At 44.6% G+C, this 24789-nt stretch overlaps 2 protein-coding genes across 5 annotated transcripts in view; both read right to left on the reverse strand.

The window, feature by feature from the left end:
- The window catches only part of LOC118580013, a 29798-nt gene extending 25177 nt beyond the window's left edge, over window positions 1-4621 (reverse strand). Inside the window, exons 1-3 of the mRNA XM_036181851.1 lie at window positions 4552-4621; window positions 4275-4431; window positions 2208-2393 (exon numbers count right to left, since the gene is read on the reverse strand). Coding sequence (XP_036037744.1) covers window positions 2208-2393; window positions 4275-4431; window positions 4552-4621 — 413 coding nt within the window. The remainder of the gene's footprint in view (window positions 1-2207; window positions 2394-4274; window positions 4432-4551) is intronic.
- Window positions 4622-6786: 2165 nt separating this feature from the next.
- Window positions 6787-15280, reverse strand: LOC118580607 (aldo-keto reductase family 1 member B7-like). Of its 4 annotated transcripts, none has more exons than XM_036182433.1 (10): window positions 15111-15280; window positions 12436-12603; window positions 11440-11556; window positions 10751-10828; window positions 9419-9541; window positions 9049-9155; window positions 8541-8622; window positions 8023-8106; window positions 7386-7468; window positions 6787-7070 (listed from the first exon to the last, which is right to left on the reverse strand). In XM_036182433.1, exons 1-10 carry the CDS (start codon window positions 15213-15215, stop codon window positions 7028-7030), a joined length of 990 nt encoding a protein of 329 aa, XP_036038326.1. In that variant the 5' UTR covers window positions 15216-15280; the 3' UTR covers window positions 6787-7027. The 4 variants fall into 4 exon arrangements, with proteins under 4 accessions (XP_036038326.1, XP_036038328.1, XP_036038329.1 ...); XM_036182434.1 differs by having other exon boundaries at window positions 7008-7070; window positions 7360-7468; XM_036182435.1 differs by lacking the exon at window positions 11440-11556.
- Window positions 15281-24789: the final 9509 nt, after the last annotated feature.

Raw genomic sequence — 24789 nt, forward strand, 5'->3', positions numbered from 1 at the left:
TAGGAAGCCATGTCTGGCTCCATGTTTGTGTGTTTGGAACTTTTCTTTTTAAGCTTTCTCAGACCCTACGTGGAAATATGTGCCCCCATATTGGATGCCATATGTAAGGAGTCTTTCTCAGTCACACCAGCCATCTTCCAAATAATGACACAGAGAGTCTTATTAATTATGAAAGTTCAGCCTATAGCTTAGGCTTATTCCTAACTAGTTCTTATAACATAAATTAACCCATTTCTACTAGTCTATGTCCTTGCCACATGGCTTAACCTCTCTTTCATCTTGTACCTCCTGTTTCCTCTCCATGTCTCTTGGCTTCTCCTGTATGCCTAGATTCCTCTTTTTTTCCTCTGCCCAGAAGTCCCACCTATTTCTCCTGCCTAGCTGTTGGCCATTCAGCTTTTTATTACACCAATCACGGCAACACATTTTCACACAGTGTACAAATAGTCTGCAACAGCCGGTAGAGTATTTGCTTAGCAAACCCCCTCCTCTGCTTTGTAATGCTGCCACAGGATGTATGTTCATGCATTTTCTCTCTGATTTCAGGCATTTGGTTCTCTGATCTCAGCAGGAGTGATGAAGAGAAGTGGAAGGTGTCTGTTGGTGTACTCAGGGTGCTGGCGTAGCTGGAAGGAATGTATGTAGACCTTCCTTCTCAAGGCCAGGCTTTCCTGCCCCATTATTCCAGCCCCATAAGGTAACGGTTTCCCAAGGCTTCTACTCATCCTCTCTTTTCTTTCCTCTATGCTAATCCTGGGAGTTATCTCTCTTATTTACATTTCCTGGAGCAGGTTCTGATTTACTCAAATCAGCATCGATAGGATTCTTGACTACAGAAGTCTCCTGGAACTTCTGAAAACAAATAGTGTCTATATCAGAATCCACATATAAAAGAGTAGATATTCACTGAAATCAGGCTCCAAGTGGTGATTGGGTAAATGGTACTGTAGTTTGTTAGATATTTTGCACTGGTGGTATGACATGCTTCCCTTATTAGCTTGGATAAGGTAGTGAGGGAATTTTAAATACATAGTTTGTGACAATAGTTTGGCTATGAGGAAGCACAGAAGGTGGCATCATTATTATCTGTGATGTTATTATATAGGGTTCAGATATCCTGAGGTGAAATGAGGTGAAATTTTTAGCCCCATGGCATACATTGTTTTTTTGTTCCATTTATCTCTGGACAGGTAAATGAACTCATTAAGGTTTGACTGACCTTGGATACTGTGTTGGTTAGTTTCTGTTGTTGAAATACCTATCAGAAAGCAACTTAAGAGAGTGTATAGGTTTTCTGGCTTGCAGTGTGGGAGAGCGTAGTCCATTGTGGTGGGGAGGGCCTGTTGGAGGAATAGAAGGCTTTGTGCTCATATCCGAACAGATCAGGAAACAGGAAGAAATAAGAAATAAATTCTGGAATTCAGCTGGGCTTTTCCTTCCCCTCTTTCATTGAGCCACCTCTTAGGAATGTGCCCCCACCATTGGGGTAGGTCTCCCTCCCTCAGTTACTGCTACCAGGAGACACTTCCATGAAGGCACTCAGGTGTGCCTCAGTAATGTCCTAGATATTTCCTTATTCTAATCATGTTGATGATAAAAATGGACCATAACAGATATGGACATAGCCATTGCACCCAGGCATATCAAAAAGAGAAAAACGTCAGAATGGTCCTCTAGGAGAAGCTGAAGGAGTGTGCTGAGAAGCACTAGGAGCTCTTCGAACTAGCCAGGTATGGAGGATATCCGGGTATATCATGATCCTGCAAGATGTTAGTCATGCTAATTGAAATTCAACTGTATCCACTAATTGGAGACATTTATTAAGAAACCAAATGAGAATAGCAGAGTCGTAAAGCAGCTAGATTTAGTATTGAGGGCTTTCCTGCTTTGCTGAAGGCTAGGATAGCCTGTTCCATGCTTTCACTGCACACAGAATTGAGATGCACAGGAAGAAAGTAGAGGCAAGCACATTTCCCAAGGACTCACCAGGAATGGAGTTCCTGGTCATTGGTGGTGTTGGAACACTAGCCAGACTGTGATGCTGGAACACCACACGGTGGTCTCTAACCACAACTAGACTTGAGAGCCACTGGCTGACCCAGGCTGCAGCTCCTGAGCCAGCTCCATCCTCTCTTCTGCAGCCCAAAGCCCCCAACTGTATTCGTCCTGGCAGTTAGACATGGCCTTGGCTGCCAGCCCAGCCTCACCCCATGCTGAAGCAGCACAGGCCTCCACTGGGGCAGAGCAAACCCCTCAGCTCCTCAGAGCTAGGAGAGCATGCAGCTGTGAGTGTGTGGCTCCTTATCTGGCGAATTCTTAAGGGGTGATGGTGCCGGCTGATAATTATGAGGCCTGTGTTTGCACGCTTGTCCCAGAACTTGGCTTCCAGCTTCCTGGGAGAATGAGTGAAGTGACAAGTCTCCAGAGCCTGAGAGCTACCACAGAGACACTGGCTTTCCAGTGCTGTTCATTCATAAACCGATGAAGCCAAGCTCAGACAGAGGCTGTGCCTTAGTAATGGAGTCAGAGAAGGAGCATGAAGGTTCATTTTCGTGAGGTTACTTTTCCCTGTCAGAGATCAGGCAAAAGTGATGGTTTCTGTTCTTGTGTTTCTAAGGTTTTTTGTGTGTTGTGGTGTGGTGTTGTGTGTGTTTCCTGGTTTGTTTTTGTTTTTGCCTATTCGTTTGCTTTCCAAAGACACAGAGAGAAGGGTGTAGAGTTGGGTGGGTGGGAGGTGGAATGAATCCCGAAGACATTGGAGGAAAGGAAACTACTATTAGAATATACTGTATAAAAAATTTCAATTAAAAAATGAAAGAATTGGTCACTGAAGGGACCCAGCGCCTTTAGAAACTGCTACAATTTGTCATTAGAAAAAGAGCCTGTCTCTAGAGCTGCAGCATCTCTGCGGCAGGTAGAAGGGGGAACTTACTTTGGACAATGTAGAAATATTAATATTTAGAGGAGTCATGACTTCCAGCTTACAGGTCCCTCCTCCTGTCTCTGTACTTGAGAGAGGACACTTGACAGGCAGTGTGTTCTGAAGACCACGTGAGTAATGTACATGGCACATTTGTACGTGTGTGTATTAGAGAGAGAGACAGAGACAGACTGTGTGTGTGTGTGTGTGTGTGTGTGTGTGTGTGTATGTGTGTGTGTGACTAGGTTACCTGCTGAGGGCTGTGGGAGTATACAGCAGGTGACAACTAGTGTTTGACAGGTCGGCCCACCAGATGAATAACTCCCTGATGGGGAGCCCACCTGGCAAAGCCATGGGGTCACTGGCTGTGGAAACTGATTGTTTTCTGTCTGTAACTTTCTTGGGCGCCACTGTTACGTCTCCCTAATAAGAACAGCTGTGGGGTGCTTTCCACAGCCCAAGTGTAGTGTGTTTTACATCTCTGGGCAAACATTTAGCTGTGGATTTCTGTTTAAGCTGTATAATTCTGATGAACAGAAATATTCCAGAATATTCTTCTTTACTGACACAGGAAAGTAACAGTATTCTCAGGCTCAAAGACAGCCGTTTACACATTTTGCAAAGACATTAGAACTAGTCCAAAACAGACTAAGCTGCCCCTACAGAATACACACAAAGACTAATTCCCAGGTGTTGTTTATGGCTAAATAAAGGCCAGGCACAGTTTACATCAAGACACAGTCCTTGCAGTAGCTCCCTTTCTGCACTTAGCCTAACTGCTCAAAGTTCAGCCAGTTTTTAACGTCTGGAACCACTCACCTACTCAGAGCTACATGCATGGGTCAATGTGACATTACTAGCCTATATGTGACTTAACTTGTGAGAATGGGTAGGGCCCTGAAAATGTAACTTATAGTTGTCCAGAGTTTGGCTGAGGGTGGTGTGGAGAGAGATGGCTGTGCAGAACTATGTGAGAGCTGCTGCAGTGTGTGTGTGTGTGTGTGTGTGTGTGTGTGTGTGTGTGTGTGTGTGAGAGAGAGAGAGAGACAGAGAGAGAGAGACAGAGAGAGAGAGACAGAGAGAGGAAGATGAAGAAGACATGACAGAAGTGTGAGGGAATGAGTGGGTGAAAGAGTGAGTGAGTAATGTAGAAGAAAGATGTGTAGACATGTGTAAACAGGTGTAACTGTGTATAGAGATGTATGGCTATATGTAGGTAAAGATACATGTACGTATAGAATGTAGCAGTGTGGAGATGCGTAGTAATGCAGAGACAGGAAGAGTTAGAGACATTCTTAAGATGAAGGAAAAGAGCAAGTTAACATCAGAAAGTGTGTGTGTTTTCTTATTTTACCAGTCAGATAGAACCTTATTTCGAGTCCTCACCACCTTCATGGGTTTTCTTGCATTGCCCTGGAGGTGGCCTTGGAGCAGGCTCTCCATAGGCCCTCGACAGTTGCTGGAGCCAGCCTGGATCTCTTTGCGATCTTCTTGCTTCAGACTCCTCAGCGCTAGACAGAAATACCCGCAACATCAGGCCAGCTCATTATTACAAGTGTTGTTTTACAGTTAACACCAGAAGGAGAGGTTCTTAGAGCACAGGGTAGCCTTGTGGATATTTTTGTTTTCACAAATCAGCTTCTCTCTAAGATTCCATAGCTCTTGTCTTGGTGGGAGAGTGTAATGGTGAGAGCGGGTCATGAATCCAATGACTAGTGTCAGAACACCATGGGAAGGCAGAGGGAAAAGTGAGTCCAGCAGCACACAGCAGAGAGCCACGGGGACTCCAGCAATCACCAGGGTCAGGGAGAGTCCAGGCTGAAAACATCAAAGCCTCAAAAGCGAGCTCTGCCCTTCTGAAACCTTGGTGGAAGAACTGGGGTAGCAAGGAAAAGATTAAGAGGTCATTCCAAGGTCAGCAGCAGCAGGAAGAGACCACCCCTCCCTGTTGTAGAATATGATTTTTAAGATGTGTTATATTCATTTATGTTGTGGAATATTTGTTTAATGATGCATGTGTTTAACACTTTGAAGCTGTGTTACTATGCCTTTCTAAAAATGACCTGAATGGCCAATAGCTATGCAGAAGAAAAAGGATGGGTGGGGCTGCCAGGCAGAGAGAACAAATAGGAGAAAAAGGGAAGGTGGAGTGAGAGAAGGAGAGGAGAGCAGGATATCAGGCGCCAGCCACACAGCCACACAGCCACACAGCCACACAGCCACACAGCTACACAGCTACACAGCCACACAGCCAGCCACAGAATAAAAAGTAAAGCAAGATATATAGAATAGAGAAAGACAAAAGCCCAAAGGCAAAGGGTAGATGGGATAATTTAGGTTAAGGAAAGCTGGCTAGAAACAAGCCAAGCTAAGGCCGGGCATGTAGGGATCCACAGAGGCTCTCCAGTGAAACCTTACTCAGGGTCAGAGAATCTGGGCTTACTTTACCCAGCAGGGCTGCATAATGGGATGATTTGGCCATTGGCGTGGTTACCAGGTATTTTGAAGGGTCTACACTTGGCTGTATGTTGTGCTTTGATCTTGAAAATGGGAGGTCTTTTGCCTCTTGCCCCTTGGCATTATATAAAAAGGTGACTGGATATTGATCCAGGGCATTCCTGAAGCTATCCTGTGTCTGTCTTTCTCTGTGTCTCTGCCTATATTTCTCTCTAATACTTCCCCATTCTTCTCTCCTCCCCCCAAGAACCCTTTGAAAGGTGGGAGCTGGACTCCCACAGGGCATTCATAAGAATAAGCCTCTGTGTGATTTATTATTTGGGAGCTGGGTGGTGGGTCCCCCAAAGAGTAAAGAGTGAAAACAACCAACAACTCTTCTAGGAGGAAGGGAATGCCCTAACCCCAGAAACGGTGTCAACTGGTAGGAGTCAGATCAATGTGGAGGCTTCAAGGAAGAGCTGGGATTACGTGGACAGCTACTAATGCCTTTTTCTCTTTCTGCAGATTTTCAGCCTCCTAACAGAACCTCACTAAACAATCACAGAGGAAGCCATCTGACTGGGACATTTGGATAGCAGGTGTCAACCCACCCCCATCCCCATGGGCCCTAGGGAAGAGCAGAGCAGGAAATTTATATGAGCATAAGGAGGGCCATGAGCATCAGAGAATGAGATGACTCAGTCATCTTCAATGGACACTCATTATGGGGAACAAGGGTGAGGGCAGTGTAGAGTGGTCCTCCACTGTCCTGACTACTACTTGGTTCTTTAATAAATTTCTTTTGTTGTTGTTGTTTTGTTGGGGGTTTTTTGTTTTTTGTTTGTTTGTTTGTTTTTCAAGACAGGGTTTCTCTGCGTAGCTTTGCGCCTTTCTTGCATCTCGCTCTGTAGCCCAGGCTGGCCTCGAACTCACAAAAATCCGCCTTGCTTGGAGTCAGAGGGCGGAGCTAGCCACTAGCTGACCAAAATTAACCATATAGGTTTGGAGGACTGTCGACAGAGAGGAGACAGGAAGTAGTAAGGCAGGGCTGAGAGAGGATCTCAGCCCTTTTGGACAGAGGAATGGAAGAGGTATGAGGAGACTGGTTGCTGCTCTCTGCTTCTCTGATCTTTCAGGTTCTTTCCCGATATCTGACTCCCAACTTTTTTATTGATGAAGATTAATTAGATTAATGCTTAGGGAGAAGGCTTGGGAAGAGGAGGGTCTCAAAGTGTTTTGAGCTCTCTCAGAGAGCTTCCCTTAAAACTTGCTTCAGCCCCATATTTTGGGGCCCTGAGCAATATGAATGATGAAAAGTTGGACCTGTTGAGTTCATTGTTCAAAAAGCACTTCTGACAGTGTTGAAAATGTTTGTGACTATTGATATTGTTATTATTTTATCTTTATATCCTCAGGATTACCAGTATTCCTAGGGTTGGACAGACATTTATTTGGCCAGATTAAATTAGTGAAAACCATTGTCCTTTGCTGAGTCACATTTTTCTGTGACAGTCTGCTTCTAGTTGGGCATGAGAATTTAGATGCAGAATTGCCTTATCATGGCTGGCTTGGTGTGATATCTGGTAGGCTTAGCAAAAAGAGTAGTCCTGAGGAGTGGCTTGCATGTCATCGAAGAGGGGCCACTGGGCAAGCTCATCAGGTGATTCAGCTTCAATATTCCATGTGGAAAGGAAAGTCCTCAATATGACTTGCCCTGCAGCAACAAGCATGAAGAAGACATTGTTCCATAGAAGCAACAGGTATGATCTAAGGGAGAATAAGAACTCTGGCTCCCACAGAGGAGTGACAACTCCTTCCTGCGTGGGTAAGCTTCAGAAAATGAGCATCAAATAACAATGTCTCTACTCCTGGTGATTCCCCAGGACTCAGACATTAATTTTTCACAGCTGCCAGAAAATAGTATTTGAAGCCATCCCCAATCCTACATGCCTTTGGTTCCTTCCCACTAACCCTTTACAGCCTGAGATAAAGGCCTGACCAACCTTCTACTTAACCAGGTGCCACTTACGCACGCAGGACACAGGCCCTCCAGTTTCTGTTCAAGCTGAGAATGGTGGCCATCTCCTCATCACTCAACTGGAAGTCAAAGACCTAGAAAGTTCCAAAAACATCCTTAGCCAGGAAAGTGTTGTTGGGAATCTAAGGTTGTAGGTATTTCTCCCATTATATACACAATGCATCCAAAGTATTCTCTAAATGATGGCTGGATTATTTAGAAGTATTAGTATTACACAAGGAGGGTCTGTAGGTGTGCACAGTGTGTGCAGTGACTGAAATCCTTGAGGGACCTGTCAGAGACATGGTTTTTTCAATCTATTCCATCCCCTTTGAAAAAAGGGTGAGTAGACCAAGACAGTCCACAGTTGACCAGGACAGTATGTGGCCTGTGATCTAAGTGCTCAATGGTAAGCAAGAATCTTCTCAGTGCGACAAACCACGTGTTCTCAGACCTGACAGGTCTTTGCTAGTGCCTGCCTCCAACCCATCTGTGGCCCACGTATCTGCTGCAGCTCTGCTGAGGCCCAGCTTCCTAGCCTAAGTGTCGATCAAGTAGCTAGTTGGAAGGGAAGACGCGCTGGCCCTGAAGGAGTGGGATTAAAGCCCCACTCCATTGAGGAATAGCAGATGTCCAGCCCACATCTTACCTGAATGTTCTCCTGTATGCGGGAGGGTGTCACAGACTTGGGGATCACAGCCACATTCCTTTGGACATGGAACCGAATCAGGACCTGTGCACAAAGAGAGGACAACAGGTGTCCACTTACCTACAGGGAACCCTCCTAGTGCGATAAATAAGAAAATGTATCTGTGTTTCTCTGTGGCTTCCGCTGTTGTTAGAGACACTTGCCAGTCCTCGTCTTATAGCCCCTGATGCTGGAAGCAGCACTGCAGTTTCCCTAGTAGGGAGGAGGAGGGAAGCCTGTGGTCATAAGGCTGAGACTGTGTCCAGGTAGCCAGGTTTTTGAGGCTGAGCCTAGGGACTTGACAGGAAGATGATGAACAGAGGCAGTCTCTCTCTGATGCCAGTGGGACTACCAGGAGATGCCAACAGACTGACATTCTCATTTCTTCCCCTCTAACGGATTAAAAGAAGGCAATACAAATACAACACGTGACTACAAGAACGGATTGCTAGGTAACAGGGGGAAATACTCTATTTTACCTGGGCTGCAGTTTTCTTGTGCTTTGCAGCAATTTCTTTAATCTTGGGAATCTGCAGTACTACAGGGTCCTCTGGATTGACACTAGGGGCAGAAAGATGGCTGGAGTGAAGATCACCATGGCTAGCACATGCCCATGAATATTACAGCCAGGACAGTGTCAAGGTTGAGAGCAACGGCCTTCTCCTTCTGAGAGACAGACAAAAAAAAAAAAAAAAAAAAGGAGAGCTTTGTGTCTCTCCCAGAAGCCCATCTATGGGACCAGGAACCTTAGCAATTGAAAAGTATGACCCAACACTTCGAGATGGAAATAGCATATTCTCTGGGCATCAGCCAGGACTACTGTTGGGTTTTCCCGAACATTATTACAGCTGCATTCCCTCTTGGGTGGCCCAACACATTGCCACAGAGAGACACAGTTTTTTTCCTGGTGCCTTAGAAATTACCAACCAATTATTAAACACTGTTTTAAGAGTGTTAAAAGAAAGAGCCACTGCTCTGAAGCCTTACTTAGGTCTCTCTGGGGAGCCCAGGGGGCTGTAGGCTGTGACAGTGATGCCCTTGGAGTGGCAGTACTGGATCAGTTTCTCCTGGGTGAGGTATGGGTGACACTCGACCTGCAACGGAAAACACCTGTCACTCAGGAAGTGGGTCAGGTTTCTGATTGGTTCAGAAGGACTTTTCTGCAGGAGAAATGACAAATAAAGACCAAATGCAACCCACTGATAGATGTGCTACAGACCAGACCAGAGATCTGCCTCCCACCTCCCTGAGCATCCTGAACACTGACCTCAGAGATGAGACTCGGGAGATAGTATGGAAATTGCCTCCCAGTGTGGAAGCAGTCACAGAGCAGGACCATTCACCAAAGAGAATTTACCTGGTTGGTCACTGGCTTGTGTTTCAGCCCAGGCTTGCTCAGGAGTCTTTCAATCTGCACGTGGTTGAAGTTGGAGACGCCCAGGGCTTTCACCAGCCCCTGGTCCACCAGTTCCTCCATGACCTATTACAGTAAGGAAGACTGTTTGATGGCTGTAGGAGGATTCAGGGATGCTGGGTTTGCTTAGTCCTTGGATAGGAGGAATGGCTCCTACATGGCAAGGTCCAGTGAAGCCCTAAAGGGGATTTCCATCTAGACTGTGGTGTCCCCATGGCCGGTTCCAGCTGTTCTACCCATCCCCAGCACAGCTGTAACCAAGAAGGAAAAGTGAAGTTCCAGCCTCTCGTCATGATTTTACCGCCTTCGTTCACATTCCTTTTCCAGGCCCAGTTTAAACTCTCCCTTTGGGGTTGGGGATTTAGCTCAGTGGTAGAGTGCTTGCCTAGCAAGCGCAAGGCCCTGGGTTCGATCCTCAGCTCCAAATAAAAAAATTAAAAAAAAAAAAAACTCTCCCTTTAAGGTCTCGGCTAGGGTCAGACAATTCCTTCCTTCCCTCTCTGACTGTTATGCTATTGGAACAGTGAAATAAGCTGAGGCTGATGACAGAAAACTTCGCATGAACTGGGCTGAAAGACTCTCAAGCAGGAGGCACATTGTATATGTCATAGTCTAGCAACTACTGGACAGGAACTTACAATGAAAGAATTACAACTTCATGTTCACTTTGTGGCTGCTTGCTATAGGGTTGGATAATTATCTTTGGGAAAGTTCAGAACAAGATCACTGTGGATAATAAAAGAATAAACCCCAACTCCTTGGGTTGATTTCATTTGGGGATGGCCAGGTAGTCAGTGGGACAGATTTCAGCCCTCGTTCAGCACCTAGGCAGGTACTCCTACCAGGATCCACATATCTTCAAGACCTTCCTCACAGCACAACAAGCTGTGTTTGGCATGGAAGAGAGGAATTACAACAGCAGATGGGCCTAGGTGTAAGCTGATAATCACAGCTACGTTGCGGGTGGAGGCAAGAGGTTCACAGTTCCCTGGATGGCAGAGTAAGGTCAAAATCAGTCTGTGTGACTTAGAGAGACCAAAGTTAGTTTCCAGAAACTCATATAGGTGAAGCAGAGAACCTCCTTCCACAAGTGTTTTCTGACCTCCACAAGCATATCTTCCCCCAAATCAAATCAATGAATAGAAAAGAGAGAGGAAACTTGTAAATCATAGTGTTAAAGTTAGACACAGGGCACTTGGGCATTTTCATGCCAGCATGGAGTGTCAAGGGGCCCTGATGGAAGTTTTGAGCATACTTGGAGAAGCTGGAACGTACCTCCCAAGCATCCAAGAATGTGGATTTACCAGCAAGAATGTTGCCTTTATCATCTGTTGGGAAAAGTCCATTTCCAGACTGTAAACACAAAACAAAAAGCTCATTAGGACCTACATCAGGATGTCTGGCTCTGAGAAGCAATGTTTGAGGACAATGGCTTACCAAAGGGAAATGCCTGCACAGCCATTTGTCACACTCTGGGGAGCACATGTCAGACAGCAAACTTCAATACAGTCTCTGTAGTGATCCACGGTGGGATGTAGCCCCTCTGTGTCTGACCCCGGTGGACACTGTTTACCATCTGCCCTTAGTATATTGTCACTATGGAAGCTAACCCAACATACCCAAACCATAGACACTTGAGGGGCATTTTGGCTTCAAGGTTATTAGACAAAGGTTACATCAATATGCCTGTAAATTAATAAATATGGGTTAATTTAAGTTGTAAGAGCTAGTTAGTAATAAGCCTAAGCTATTGGCCAAACCTTTTTGATATAATAAGTCTCTGTGTGATTATTTGGGAGTTGGCTGGTGGGACAGAAAGGCCCACCTACATGCTTTATAGACCACTGGCTCTCTGCTATGCACAAAACTACTGATACAGCCCACCCCCTCCCCCAGCTCAGGTGCAGCTGCTATTTTCTGGCATTTGCTCAGCAGCTACAGATGAGGCAAAGAGCAGCTCAAACCTGGAATCCCTGTGGCCAGTGGATCAGATAGAGGTCCAAATAGTCCAGTTTCAGATCCGTAAGGGTTTTCTGAAAGCATTTCTTCACCAGGCTTTTCTCAAAGAAGGTGGGCCACAGCTGCAGGTTGACAAGGGAGTGGGACCATTCATATATAATGAGGTTGGTTAAGAAAGGCAGCACAGTAGGTCACCAACACTCAGCAAGTCAAGGTCTTGTATATGTGTTCTTCCATACTCTTGGTGTTCTGTTTCATTTAGCACATTTGACCACTGACTAGAAGTTGAAATTCCTGTGTTATTCTCTTTCTTGGCTGTCAGCTCTCAGAGGGCAGAAATTGTGTCTGATCTTTAAAGTTCAACTATCCTGATGTCGCTGGGAACAGATGACCCTTTCAGTACTCTCTTATCCCCAAGTCAGTCATACCACTCCAACAGTGGGTCTATCTGTCACACCAGTTACAATTTCCTGGAACAAGAGTGCCTTAGCATGCTGTGTCCAGTCCAGGACCAAAGCTCTTCAAATACCTAACACTCAACACCTCTGTTTTATAACAATTTGTAATCCATACGTTTTACTGATTTGAAATGAAAGGAGGATCTTTCATGACAATAAAAGATGCCCCCACCATTTCTAAAACACACACCTCTGAGAACATCAAGGCCAGAGCCATTCAGACCACAGTAGTGTTAAGCAGTAAGGTTCAGGGGCCATCCCAAGCATACCCCTTACTGCCACTTGGGGAGTAGACCCCACTGACTGAAAACAGGGAGGCCAAGAACACCAGAACGTTCAATGGAGTCATCTCTACTATAGGAGAACCAATACAGTAGGGGACCAGCATCAGCATTTTCTTACTAGTACTGATTTAGTGTGGATGTACATCCAGAGATATGATGAAGAAAGGGGCTGGGAGAATACAGCAGAGGGGAATGTCAGATAAAGCTCTTGATGCTTCCACTTGCCTGGAAGTCATGTCCACCAAGTGGGCCATTGTACCTTGCTGACGATGAAGAGGTCCTCCCGCTTCACAGCCTTCTCCTGGATCTTCTCTTGGATGGCTTCTCCTATCTCATTCTCATTCTTATAGACATAGGCACAGTCAATGTGGCGATACCCAGCATCAATGGCGGCCTTCACAGCTTCCTTGACTTGATCTAGGGAAGACTGAAAGGAAATAGAAGAGACCATTAGAAGCCATTCTTCCAAGTCTACTTCTAACAAGCTCCACATAGACCAGATTCTCAAAACCACAGCCTTACTGAAATCTACTTCAAGTACACAGAGGGTGGGGCATGGGGTAGGGGTCTGGAAAACCTACTTTGGAAAAGTCTTTAAAAGAATGATGAATTGTTTTATTAATTTTTATGGTTAACATATAATATAATTGGCCTCATTTATTGGTCTTCATTCATATGTGTTATTATAAACTGTAAATTGATTTTGTGATTATCACCCATGCCCTGTCTTGGTCAAAAAATGAGCTCTTCTCTAATCTAGGCTGATCTTGAAGGGTCTCCAGTTGCTAGGAGTGATGGATGGCAACTTGCTGAATGCAAAACTCAAATCTAAAGTGTCCCAGAGGAATTTTCAGACCCCAGACAGTTATAAGCACTTAAACTATAGTCATTATGAGTTAATATGAACTCTACCATGGAACATTTGAGGCTGAGCAGATTGCAGTTTCTTTAAACCTTGACAGCAAAATACCAGCCAAGACAGTCTGCCTGATGAGGTCTTTGTACTCCTTGCTTGCCACAATGAATGTAAAGATTCTAGTATATCCCCTGTCACTTAGTGAGGCACTGTATAGGATTGCATATCCATGCACAATATAACCACTGTCTCAGGGGGGAAAAAACCCAATAGGAAACTATATAGCAATGGATTTTCGTTTCTGCCAATAGGAAAAAGAAATAAAACAAAAGAACATTTGAAATACCATCTTCTGATCTCAACTAGCCAAGACGATGTTGGACTAGGAAAATTAACACTTAAAATTCACTTCTCAGAACAAGCAAGATGGTTCATTGGGTAAAGGGGCTTGCTGCCAAATCTTAGGATCTGAGTTCAGTCCTCAGACTCAAACAGTAGAAGGAGAGAACTGACTCATACAAATAATCCTTTTGAAGGCCACATGCACACCATGGCATAAAGATACTTGAGTATGTATATGTACATGTTTGCATGCACACAACCATACTAATAAACAAATAAAACATGTAAAAGAAAAAAAGTTAAGCCAGGCATACATGCTTTTAATCCCAGCAGTATAGAGGTAGAGGCAGGCTGATCTCTGTGATTTTGAGGCCAGTCTGTTCTACATAACAAGTTCCATGCTAGCCATGGCTACACAGTGAAACCCTGCCTCAAAAAACAAAACTCAAATCTCACTACTAGCCATGTATCATAGTGTAATCCTGAACCCAACTCAAGGAAGACAAAGGCAGGAAGATAGTGAGGTTGGGGACTGAAGGACAGCCTGGAACTCATTGTTGTCTGACTAAAAATAAAAGTCAAGAAACCCTCAGAGTCTGGGTGTGGTAGCCTATGCTTGTAATTTCAAGCTTTTGGGAGGTAGAGGTGGAGGGGGCACTCAGGAGATTAAGGCCACTCTCAGCCACTTAATGAGCTCTATGGCTGCCTGAGCTACATGAACCTGTCTCAGACAACAAGTAAACCCACCTCTCAAAAGTCTAGAAGTTCTTTATGTAATTGTCAAACATCAAGAAGTTTATAAAACAGACAACAGCTATACCATCATGGAGACAAGGAATTGCTGCCAGCCACTCAGAGGCACTGGGGTCCAGGCCCAAGCCCCACTCTCCTCACACACATTGATGAGCACATTGTCCTCACCAGCAGCCCCAGGTTCCTCCTGAAAACGACTCCTTTACAGTCTCTACATCGCTGTCGGAATTTTGAAAGTTCGTCCCAGCTGATATTTCCAGGTGAGTAGATTCCCTGGAGATCTGCAGGTGATTATTACTGTTTTGATGTATACGAAATTTCTGATTTGGAGCAGTCTGCTTCACTAGGCACTGGGGTGGGCCTTGGAACAACTAGCTAGGAGAGAGGGCCACAGCTAAGGTGGACCTGAGTTGACTCCCAGCCCAGGCTCTCTGTCATCCGGATACTGCTCAGACTTTAATGTGTGGGGACACATGGGGGTCCTTGTAAAGTGCAGGTGCCAATTCAGTAGCCTGGGAGGGGTCTGAGACTCTCCCTTTTCCCCACAGGCTCCCAGGCCTCTAGGACGCTCCAAATGGAATCCTTCCCTTGGGCAGCAAGGGAAGCGGGGTCATTTTGGAGCTCAGTGGTCTGTCTTGAAATAACTCAGACAGAAATAAATACACAGTTCAAACCTGTAAATTGTAAAGTAATTTAGAGGAAAAGCTTACATAAAGAGAAACTGCCTGGAGCTGATTGTTCATTGTTCACTGTGGAGTCCAGGGACAGCGGGATACCTGACACTTGTTTGGGAAGCTATCATCCTGCTGAGAAAAGCCAGTCTGAGCTTTGGGGGCTGAAGCGGTGCAGAAGCTGAAAGCAAATTGGGTCTTGGCTCCAGTGTTCCAACCCCCATCCCCCAGCAGAGGCTGCGCAAAGAGGAGGAAATGCCAAGAACCCTTTCTCACTTGAAAAAAGCAGTTGTTCAAAGATTGCACACCTACCTGCCAGGTGCCCAGGCCCACGATGGGCATCTTGGCTTTGGTACTGAGCTCCACGAAGGTGGCCATAGTTGCTGCAGAAACGCTTCTGAGACAGCCCATAGGCATCTCTGGCCTAAATTAGGAAGCTGTCAAAGGTTTTGTGTCCTTGAGGAGGCAGGCTCTTCCTACTGGCTAGCAGCCACAGCCTAGGGGCGGGCATTGGAACAGGAAGTCCATTTCAGTGTTTACGTGACTAATTAAACACTCCAGATTGCAAAGTCTCCCTGCTGCAGACGCGAAGGCTGCTGTCGGAGTGCCCAGGGAGGCTTGTGGACATAAATAACACGGAGTGAAAGATGAATTAGTAAGTTTACTTAAGAAGGGCCATTGCTGTGAGAGTGGACATACTCCAGTGAACGCTGTGGGTGTTCAAGACGTTTTCAGCTAGAGGAAAAAAAAACATTCAAAAACGAGGAGGCTTATGTCAATCATTTTGATACGTTAGTACGGAGAGCCCCCACTACTGCCAGACCAGCCACATCGGTTCCTTTTGAAACCACTGTCATTAGCCACAGTATTAATTACAAGGGATGTCAGCGTGAGATTAAACAGTCAATTGGCTGATGTCCTTGCAGAAAAATTATTTATGTGAACTTTTAGTGGCTTCTGTGCCAGGTGTGGCTCTGGAGATGCCTGTAATTTCATTTGTGTTCACACAACTGCTGTGAGGGTGTGGAGCGAACCGTCCTAAAAATAGAAATTACCCGCTGGTCATTTGGACGACCTTTTACTACTAAAGTTCTCCCCCTCCCTCCCTCTCTCCCTCCCCCTCCCTCTCTCCCTCCCTTCTTCCCTTTCCCATTTCATTCTTCTCTGCATTTCTTTCAGATCTGATGACTTGACCAGTTGTGTTCAGAATGAACTTCAAAACATTTTGCACCTACTTAATAAAAAACCCTTCATGATTTTAAAATGTTATATAGACACAGTATGGAGAATATGAAAAGTAAAAATGCTTATACATGTGGGAAAAAATAGGTTTGTCAAACTACTTAGGCTGGTGCTGCTCAATACTGTTTTCCTCCATCTTGCATTTGTTTTGAATTATAACGGTTGCTCTGCATATGTGAATGTGTCTGTTTTTATATACAAGTATATTTCTAAAGCTAATACAGTCAAACAAACTTTCTCCACGTTTGTAAAAAGTCATTTTGAGTTGCTTTTACACCAAACATTTTAATGGTTCTTGGAGGTTCGATTTTAGGGACATTTATTTTCACTATGTTTAGGTCTCCAGTTGGTTTCCAGTTAGTTTCTACTGGAATATATTTCAAAGTAAACCATTCTAAACAAAGCATTGAAACATTTTCCTTGGGCGAGATCTTCAGAAGCTGGAATTTATTTCAGTTTATCATGTGAGATCTAGATCCTAGTTAATCTTTTTTCCCAGTAGGGAATTTTCTCACTGTCATTTATAAAGTAACACAATCTCATTACTCTTGCTTGTATTTCAATAATCATTCTAAAGAATTCTCAACTTTCACTTAATGGTTGTATAAAACTAGTATTTGCTCCTTATAAAAGGAAAAAGAGGTACAAAATAGAAATCTCCAGTTTAGAGATGATTATTTCCAATAACATGGGGTTATGTCAGGGGATGCCCAGCTAAGTGTGGAGTTCCTAGATCACAGGGCAGCTGCAACTCATGTCTCAAAGTGAGCCTGGGAGGAAAACATCAAGACCAGGAAGTTCTGGAGCCTTGCTCATTGACAGTACATCAGAGAGAGAAACAACTACCCATTATCGATAACCAACAGTACCCCAAGCAGCAAATCTACCCAAGTGTCACATGGGTAAACTAATGAGGTTATTGGGGTTACTCTCAGGAGTATGGATGAGGGGTTACTCACAGAAGTATGGATGGGAGGTTACTCACAGGTGTATGGATGGGAGGTTACTCACAGGAATATGGGTAAGGGGTTACTCACAGGAATATGGGTAAGGGGTTACTCACAGGAATATGGGTAAGGGGTTACTCACAGGAGTATGGATTGGAGGTTACTCACAGGAGTATGGGTGAGGGGTTATTTACAGGAACATCAGTAGCTTTAAGGCAGCTGCATCACTCAAAAGCCCAGCTTAGCTTAGGTAACAACTCACAAAAACTGCATCCCTAGAACTGTGTGTGACTGGAAGTCAGTTGGACTGTTCAGAGTCTCCTTGAAGCTAGCCAAAGGCGAGTCTCTCCCAGGCAGGCTGGTCCACAAGCTCCCCTTCTCAGTGATGCTGGCTTACTGTTTCTGGAACCTTGGGGAGGGCCCTTATGATTGTTTCCACTTCCCCAGTTATGTGGAATCTTTTCTTCTGGAATCTCTCTGTCTCTCTCCGCCCTCCTGGAAGGGATGTTTTAATTAGGAGGGAATTGCCACAAAACTAAAGGTGTCTTCAGAGTGCTTATTTTGCATTACTTGTCACCTTCAGGTGAAATGGAGTCACTGGTCAGCCTGTGTGGCCAGAGATTTCACAATGACATGGATACCATCAGATTGTCTGCATACAAAGCTCACTACATCTGAGACCAGAAACAGGTCAAGGGAAGTCAATCTTCAAAGAGAAGACACAGCCAAGCCCCAACTCACATGGGGACATTGTACACATGCTCCCCCACACCCCCTGAAATCCCATTGACACTTGGAGATAAAAAAATCCTACATGCAGCAGATTTTTATCTAGAAGCCAATGGGAGTCAAAAGGAAATACAGAAGGCAAAGAACTAAGTTGAGGAAGCCACAGTTGTATCAAAGATGCTGCAGACTGCTTCATCTTGGCTCTCATAATAGCCTACAGAGTTATAGGTCAGGAGCCATAACCTCGGGTTACTAACAGCTTTGATAACACCTACTTCAACAGCTGATCTGATGGACCATATCTCTGAACTTAACACACCGCTAGCCTCCAACTGAATGGGATAACTGGGCTGGGATCCTTTAAGGGGGCTTCTCTTGGGTTCCAGGCTTGTCTCCCTCACCCCCCATCCCTCCCCTACAGCTATTACAAACTACTTACTGCTCAGTTGGATACCCGTGGCAGGACCAATCAGGAAGAAAAGGAAGGCAGAAGTCTGGAAGGGGGAAGGACTTGGAAGCCTACAGGACATCCAATGCAGAGCCCTTGGCAGATTCCCAGCCCTGGAACCCCCCAACTCCTTAGTGGGAACAACGTTTGTCATTCTGTTCTTTGTTGCTCTGTATGTGGCTGGTCCTCCTGCTTATCTCTAAATGTCACTTTGAGACAGTGACTGCTTCTGCCTTCTCTGCATCTGAGGCCATCCAGATCTGCACTTGTCATTTCATGTTGAAGGACAGCCATCCCTGCATTCCTGCATCAGCTGCCCTCCTCTTTTCCAGTGTCCTTTCACTTCCCAGGGGTGTTCGCCTTCTCTCTGTGGGTCTGTTGAGGGATACTTGCACACTGTGTGAAGGTGTAGTGCTGTGATTGTAATAAAGAGCAGAATGGCCAATAGTTAGGCAGGAGATATAAGCAGGACTTGCTGGCAGAGAGAGGAAGAAGGAAGAGACACTTTAGAGAGACTCAAGGAAACATGGAGGAAGCAAGATGTGTGGTACATGACAGAATGTAGATTAATGAAATGGATTAATTTAAGTTATGAGAGCTAGTTAAAAACAAGCCTAAGCTAAGGCTGAGCTTTCATATTAATAAGAAGTTTCCATGTTGTTATTTGGGAGCTGCCTGGTGAGACACAGAAAGACTCACTACACAGGTCTTCTTTAGGAGATAAAATTCTTTGTTCTTCCCATAAAACCAATTTAATAGTAGTCTAGCTCAACACCCTCCATCCCAAGCCCTCTGTAACACTGGCGGCAGATAATCCAGGATAGACCCCTCACCACTGGGACTTGAAGAACACTGCTTAAGGTCCATATAACTAACTGAAAATGTCTTGTTGGAGGATGGCTGTGGTGCCCCCAAACAACTTGGTAGATCAAGAGGACATCCTGGCCACAATTGGCATAGCCAACTCCCTCAATCACCACCACCACCCCTTTATTTTCTTAGCAGATTAGGAACAATAGAGGGCCTAATCTTTGGGGGGAACAAATGGATTTGATCTCATACAGCTAAATGGAGATCACTCCCTATAATAGGGTAATCAGGGCAGGTTTTATACTGCCACTCCCAAGCTAAGTGGTATTACCTGCCACCCTCTAGGAAATGTGCACCCATGGCCGAGGAAGAGCTCTTATTCTAGTCCTAAAATGTTCAATCAACCTTTTCATCTCTGTCTTTTTTTAGAGCTGAGGACTGAACCCAGGGCCTTGCGCTTGCTAGGCAAGCACTTTACCACTGAGCTAAATCCCCAACCCCAAATAAGATTGCTCAGGACTTAATCTTTCTAGCTGTTTTCATACTTTAAAGTAATAGAGGTACTCTTCCAATGGATTTTTTGTTTTGTTTTGTTTTGTTTTGTTGAGACAGGACTTCTCTGTGTAGCTTTGTGCCTTTCCTGGGACTCGCTTTGTGGACCAGGCTGGCCTCGAACTCACAGAGATCCGCCTGGCTCTGCCTCCTGAGTGCTGGGATTAAAGGTGCACGCCACCACTGCCTGGCTCATTCTGTCTTAGTTAGGGTTTCTATTGTTGTGAAGAGACACCATGACCATGGCAACCCTTTATAAAGGAAAAACATTTAGTTAGGGTGGCTTACATTTTCATAGGTTTAGTTGATTATCATCATGGCTGGGAGCATGTCAACTGGGAATATGGCAATGTGGAGGCAGACATAGTGCTGGAGAATTCTGATAAGTATTTTGAATCCCCAGTTGTGGGTTTATCCACCTATGCAATAAGCCAAATCAAGTCAAATTAATAAGATCATGTTTAATCTGAGTGAAGCATTCCCTGGTGATCTTGAGGGAAGAGGAGAAATCATGTGGCAGGTCTCTGGATTGAAGCTTAAATACCCTGTAGGCTCAGTCTTGAGTAGCTCTGGGGGAAGAGCTGTCACTTAGTGGGCTTTATGGGGGGCGGGATTTGGAGAGGAAAAAGTGAGCTGAGGTGGATCTCTCCAGCTAAAAAAATTCTACATCTTGATCCAAAGGCAACAGGAAGTATATTCAGATACTGATGGTATCTTGAGCATAGGAGACCTCAAAGCCTGACCTTACAGTGACATACTTCCTCCAGCAAGGCCACACCTCCTAATAGTGCCACTCCCTTTGGGGGCTATTTTTCTTTCAAACCACCATAGTCTCCATTATGTTTAGGCAACTTTCTTTGTGGGTAAGGTCCATGAAAGATATGCATTCTTTCATCAAACAACTAGTACCCCATTTGGATTCTCCCAACAGCCCTTTCTGCTATCCCCTTTTCTCTTGGCTCAGTCTATATCACTAGTATCCCATTTTCTGAGGTTTTTCCATCTTAGCTACCACTTGACCACTTGGCTACCACCAGACTTACTCTTTTTCAACACAACCAAGGCAAAGATTCAGAGGAGCTAGTTGATGGTGGCACACACCTTTAATCCCAGCACTCAGAAGGCAGAGGCAGGCATATCTCTGTGAGTGCAAGGCCAATCTGGTCTACAGAGTGGGTTCTAGGATAGCCAGGGCTACACAGAGAAACTGTGTTTGGAAAAAACAAACAAACAAAAGATGCAGAGAGGGTATCATCATTACAGTAGCTGATAGAGTCCTGGCGGATATTCACCAGAGCCACCCTGGACCCATCATGTTTGATGGTCTCTGGAAATATGGGCATTTTCTTTCCCAGTTGGACATTTCAGGGACCAAAGGAAACTTGCCTCAATCTTCCTCCAGACAGATTCCTACTGACTTAGGGTCTCAGTATCTAGCCCTGGCTCTCTTGGAACAAAGTATGTAGACCATGCTGGCTTCAAACTCTCTGAGATCTGTCGGCCTCTGCCTTCTAAGTGCTGGGATTAAAGGTGTGCACCACCATGCCCAGCTTTAATCTTTTGTTTTAAGCAGCAATGCTACAAGAGATATTAGACTGTAAGAGGAACTGCTGGGGACCAGGTACTTGGGATTTCAGGGGCACAAAGGGGAGGAAATTGGGTGGTGTTAGGAGTGGAGCTGTGGGTAGGAGGGGAGTCCCTACTAAGTCTGGTGTCTCTTCAGGACAGACTAAACCGACTGCTGCCTGCTATAGGCTAGAACTTCCCCTCCAGATAGTGCAGGGAAGGCCATGGGGAAAGGACAACCTCCACCTAAGACTTCTCCATCTTTCCTCCTCTATCTCACTGCAGATGGGATAAATTGATTCCAAGATTTTTCAAAGGTCTCTACTCAGCTGCCTCCTGAAACACTGGACAGCATAGGATGCCCAAACCTTAAGTGACAAGTCTATCAAGATAATGAGAAAAGCTCCCCACCCTGGGGAGTCTAAATTATAATACCCAACTGCAAAAAGAAAGGAAAATGGTCAGAGGTACATTGTGTACAATCTGTCTCTTGGATTGCCCTGAGTTAACCAGGATAGGCAAATAGAAAAATTAGACCCTGTTGTACTAGGCCTCGTATACCGAATGAGTCTTTCTCGTTTAGAAACCAAAGATCTTTCCTACCACACCCCTACCAACTGTTTTGTTTTTTGTAACCTCTGATTCTCCTCCTTTCATTCCTGAAGATCCCAGACTATACCCACCTTACCTTCTTTGAAGACATGTTCTTTCTACCCTGGGGACTCTCTAAACTTCTAGATGCCATTTAGAGGAACGAAGGATATTTGGTCTGCAGGGGTAGACTTAGCCTCTTATACAACCAGCTCTCTTTATAGGAAGGAGGGTACTTAGTAAGCTTCCTCGGGTTACATGCCTTCATTTGCACACATACAAACTGATTATGGATACAGGGTTTTGAGCAGTTGGTCACCCCAGGACTAGGCAATGAGAATCTTGGGTTAGATACTGTTAAAAGTAAATGCTTCTGACAGCTTGATCCTGCTTGATCATGGGTGCAGACTGTCATGCACCTGTGACCTTATAAAATATAAAGAGGTCAGAGGGTGACCCTTTAGGATCAAGTGTTCTGTCTCTTGAAGGGAAGAAAATTCTTTCTACCTTTTGTCAGTCCCCATTCCCAACATGTAGTCCAGAAAGTAAGATTCATTTGGACAACTCTAGGCAGGTCAGAGAGAAGACGGGTGCCTTGGGTGCAGGCACTTGTCACTGGACTCTGCAACATGCTCTCTGTCCAGTGTGAGCCACGGGTTTATAGAGAAGCATTTGGGGTATAGAGTATATTGGCGAGTTGTCACAGGCTGTTCAAATTCACTGAGAAGCTGGCTCTGGAGATGAGATTTGGCCTCCCCACTTCAGACCCAAGCATGTTTGTTTGAAAATGTCCTCAAAAGCCCTGTCCTGGACCAGGCTAGTTCTCAGACTTCCCGGCAAGGAAAGAAGAGTACAACTAAATGTCCTAAGAACAAAGGCATGATGCCCTTAAAGAATAAATTATTTCCGATAAAAGCTGCTATTGTTTATCCCATGACATGAAGATGTTTGTAGTAAAACTGGAAAATGTGATATTCATTTGTGGAGAAGATAGAGAGAACTTCCTACCTGGAAATCTCTCAACTAGGAACTCAAGAATAATAGTTGTAATAAGATTTTCTTTCTTGTTTTCTGAGAAGGGTTGTAAACGTAGATTTGAAAATGGTTTCCTGTGTGTCTGCTACTTCTCTCTATTTGCTACTTAGACCCACAACTAAGAGCATGGCCAGGGTAGATCATTCTCTGAACTGTGCAAATTATAAAATAGTGCAAAAAGGCCTGGAGACAGCAGCTGGGGGATTAAACCACAAAAAGTCATGAGATGGAAAAGAAACAGGCATAACAACCTCTTAGTCTCTACTTGGAGCTCAGGGAGAAAACAAAACAATATAAAAAAGATCACAAAGATAAAGGATCCTAGCTGGGAAGTGGTGGTGTGTGAGATGAAATGCTAAATTGTCTTTTTAATTAAAAACAAAACAAAACAAAACCTGGAGTCAGATATTGGGGTGAAAAACTGAGAGATCAGAGAAATAGGACAAGCCACATACAACCTCACCACCTCACTGACACTTCAGTCTCTAAAGAGACCTACTTCCTGTATGCCTATATACCTTTCTGTTCTGCCACCTTATTTCCTCTCTCCACCCAGCTGTATCACTTCCTCTTCCTGCCCAGCTCTGTCACTTCCCGTCTGTCTGTACAGACCTCCAGATTTTTATGGTTAACTAGTGTTGGAATTTAAGTTGTGTGCCACCATGTCTGGATCTGTTCTCAGTGTGGCCTTGAACTCACAGAGATCTGGATGGATCTCTGCCTCTGGAATACTAGAATTAAAGGCATGTGTTACCACTGCCTGAGCTCTATGTTTACTATAGTGGCTGGCTTTTCCTCTGATTCTCAGATAAACTTTATTTGGGTGCACAGTATATTGGAGGACACAATATATCACCACAGTGCTGTATGACTTTAATCCCAGCATTTGGAAGGCAGACACAGGCAGATCTTAGTGAGCTCAAGGCTAGCTTGATCTACAGAGCAAGTTCCAGAGCAGGCTCCAAAGCTACTGAGAAACCTTGTCTCAAACAAAACAAAACAAAACAAAACAAAACAAAACAAAACAAAACAAAACAAAAGATAAAGGATCCTAAAGGGGTATAAGGTCTCTCAGGAAAAAGGCCCCACTATGCCAGTCTCGGGGTACATACTTGGGGATAATTAAAGGGGAAAACAGTCTTTCTAGGTCAGCTAGAAGCCAGATAATGTAACAGCAACAACTCATTTGCTTATGAATTTATGGGCTGGAGGTGGTTTGGGTTAGAATTAGTTAATAAGGCTTGGCTCTGTTTACTTGGTGTCAACTTGGCTTTTGTCATTTTGCTTCTTTTGGGTGCACTGGGATATGAGGGAAGGTTGAGACTCCTCTTCCTAAGGGGTCTGCTCTCATCCTCCAAGACTCGCTCACATGGTCACAAGCAATAGCGTTCTAGTGTTTCTACCAGTGGGAAGTATGCAGTATTACTTCTGCTACATTTTCCTGGTCAACACAAGCTACCAGACCAGCACAAAGGTTGAGGACTAGATAGAGAGAGACCGTTCTTATAATTGGAAAGAAGCTGAGGTTACTTTTTTTTTTTTTTGGAGCTGAGGATTGAACCCTGGGCCTTATGCTTGCTTGGCAAGTGCTCTACCACTGAGCTGAGCTAAATCCTCAACCCCCTGAGGTTACTTTTAAGCAACCTCAAAAGGTTTACTAAGAGCTTTGATAGGCATTTTCTACCCTCACTGACTCACTAATATATTCCTGGTTTGTGCTTTTAAGAATCATATCCTGGGTTGGGGATTTAGCTCAGTGGTAGAGCGCTCGCCTAGCAAGCTCAAGGCCCTGGGTTTGATCCTCAGCTCAAAAAAAAAAAAGAATCATATCCTTTTTTCTGATCTGATCACAATATATGCATAATACGATCTATAAAAAAAAATTTAAAGAAAATAGGGCTGGAGAGATGGCTCAGGGGTTAAGAGCACCGTCTGCTCTTCCAGAGGTCTCTAATTCAATTCCCAGCAACCACACGGTGGCTCACAACCATCCGTAATGAGATCTGACACCCTCTTCTGTGTACATAATAAATAAATAAATCTTTAAAAAAAATTTAAAGAAAATAGATGG

This window comes from Onychomys torridus, chromosome 3 (genome assembly GCF_903995425.1).
Source record: "Onychomys torridus chromosome 3, mOncTor1.1, whole genome shotgun sequence".
Taxonomy (NCBI): domain Eukaryota; kingdom Metazoa; phylum Chordata; class Mammalia; order Rodentia; family Cricetidae; genus Onychomys; species Onychomys torridus.

What these genes read in the sequence shown, in the direction of transcription:
- LOC118580607 (XM_036182433.1), bottom strand. Translation starts at nt 15,215, where the DNA reads ATGCCTATGGGCTGTCTCAGAAGCGTTTCTGCAGCAACTATGGCCACC. An exon ending in ACCTCTTCATCGTCAGCAAG is followed by an intron (nt 11,557 to 12,435) that starts GTACAATGGCCC and finishes GTCAACCTGCAG; the next exon opens with CTGTGGCCCACCTTCTTTGA. An exon ending in GCATACAGGAGAACATTCAG is followed by an intron (nt 7,469 to 8,022) that starts GTAAGATGTGGG and finishes GGAACTTTCTAG; the next exon opens with GTCTTTGACTTCCAGTTGAG.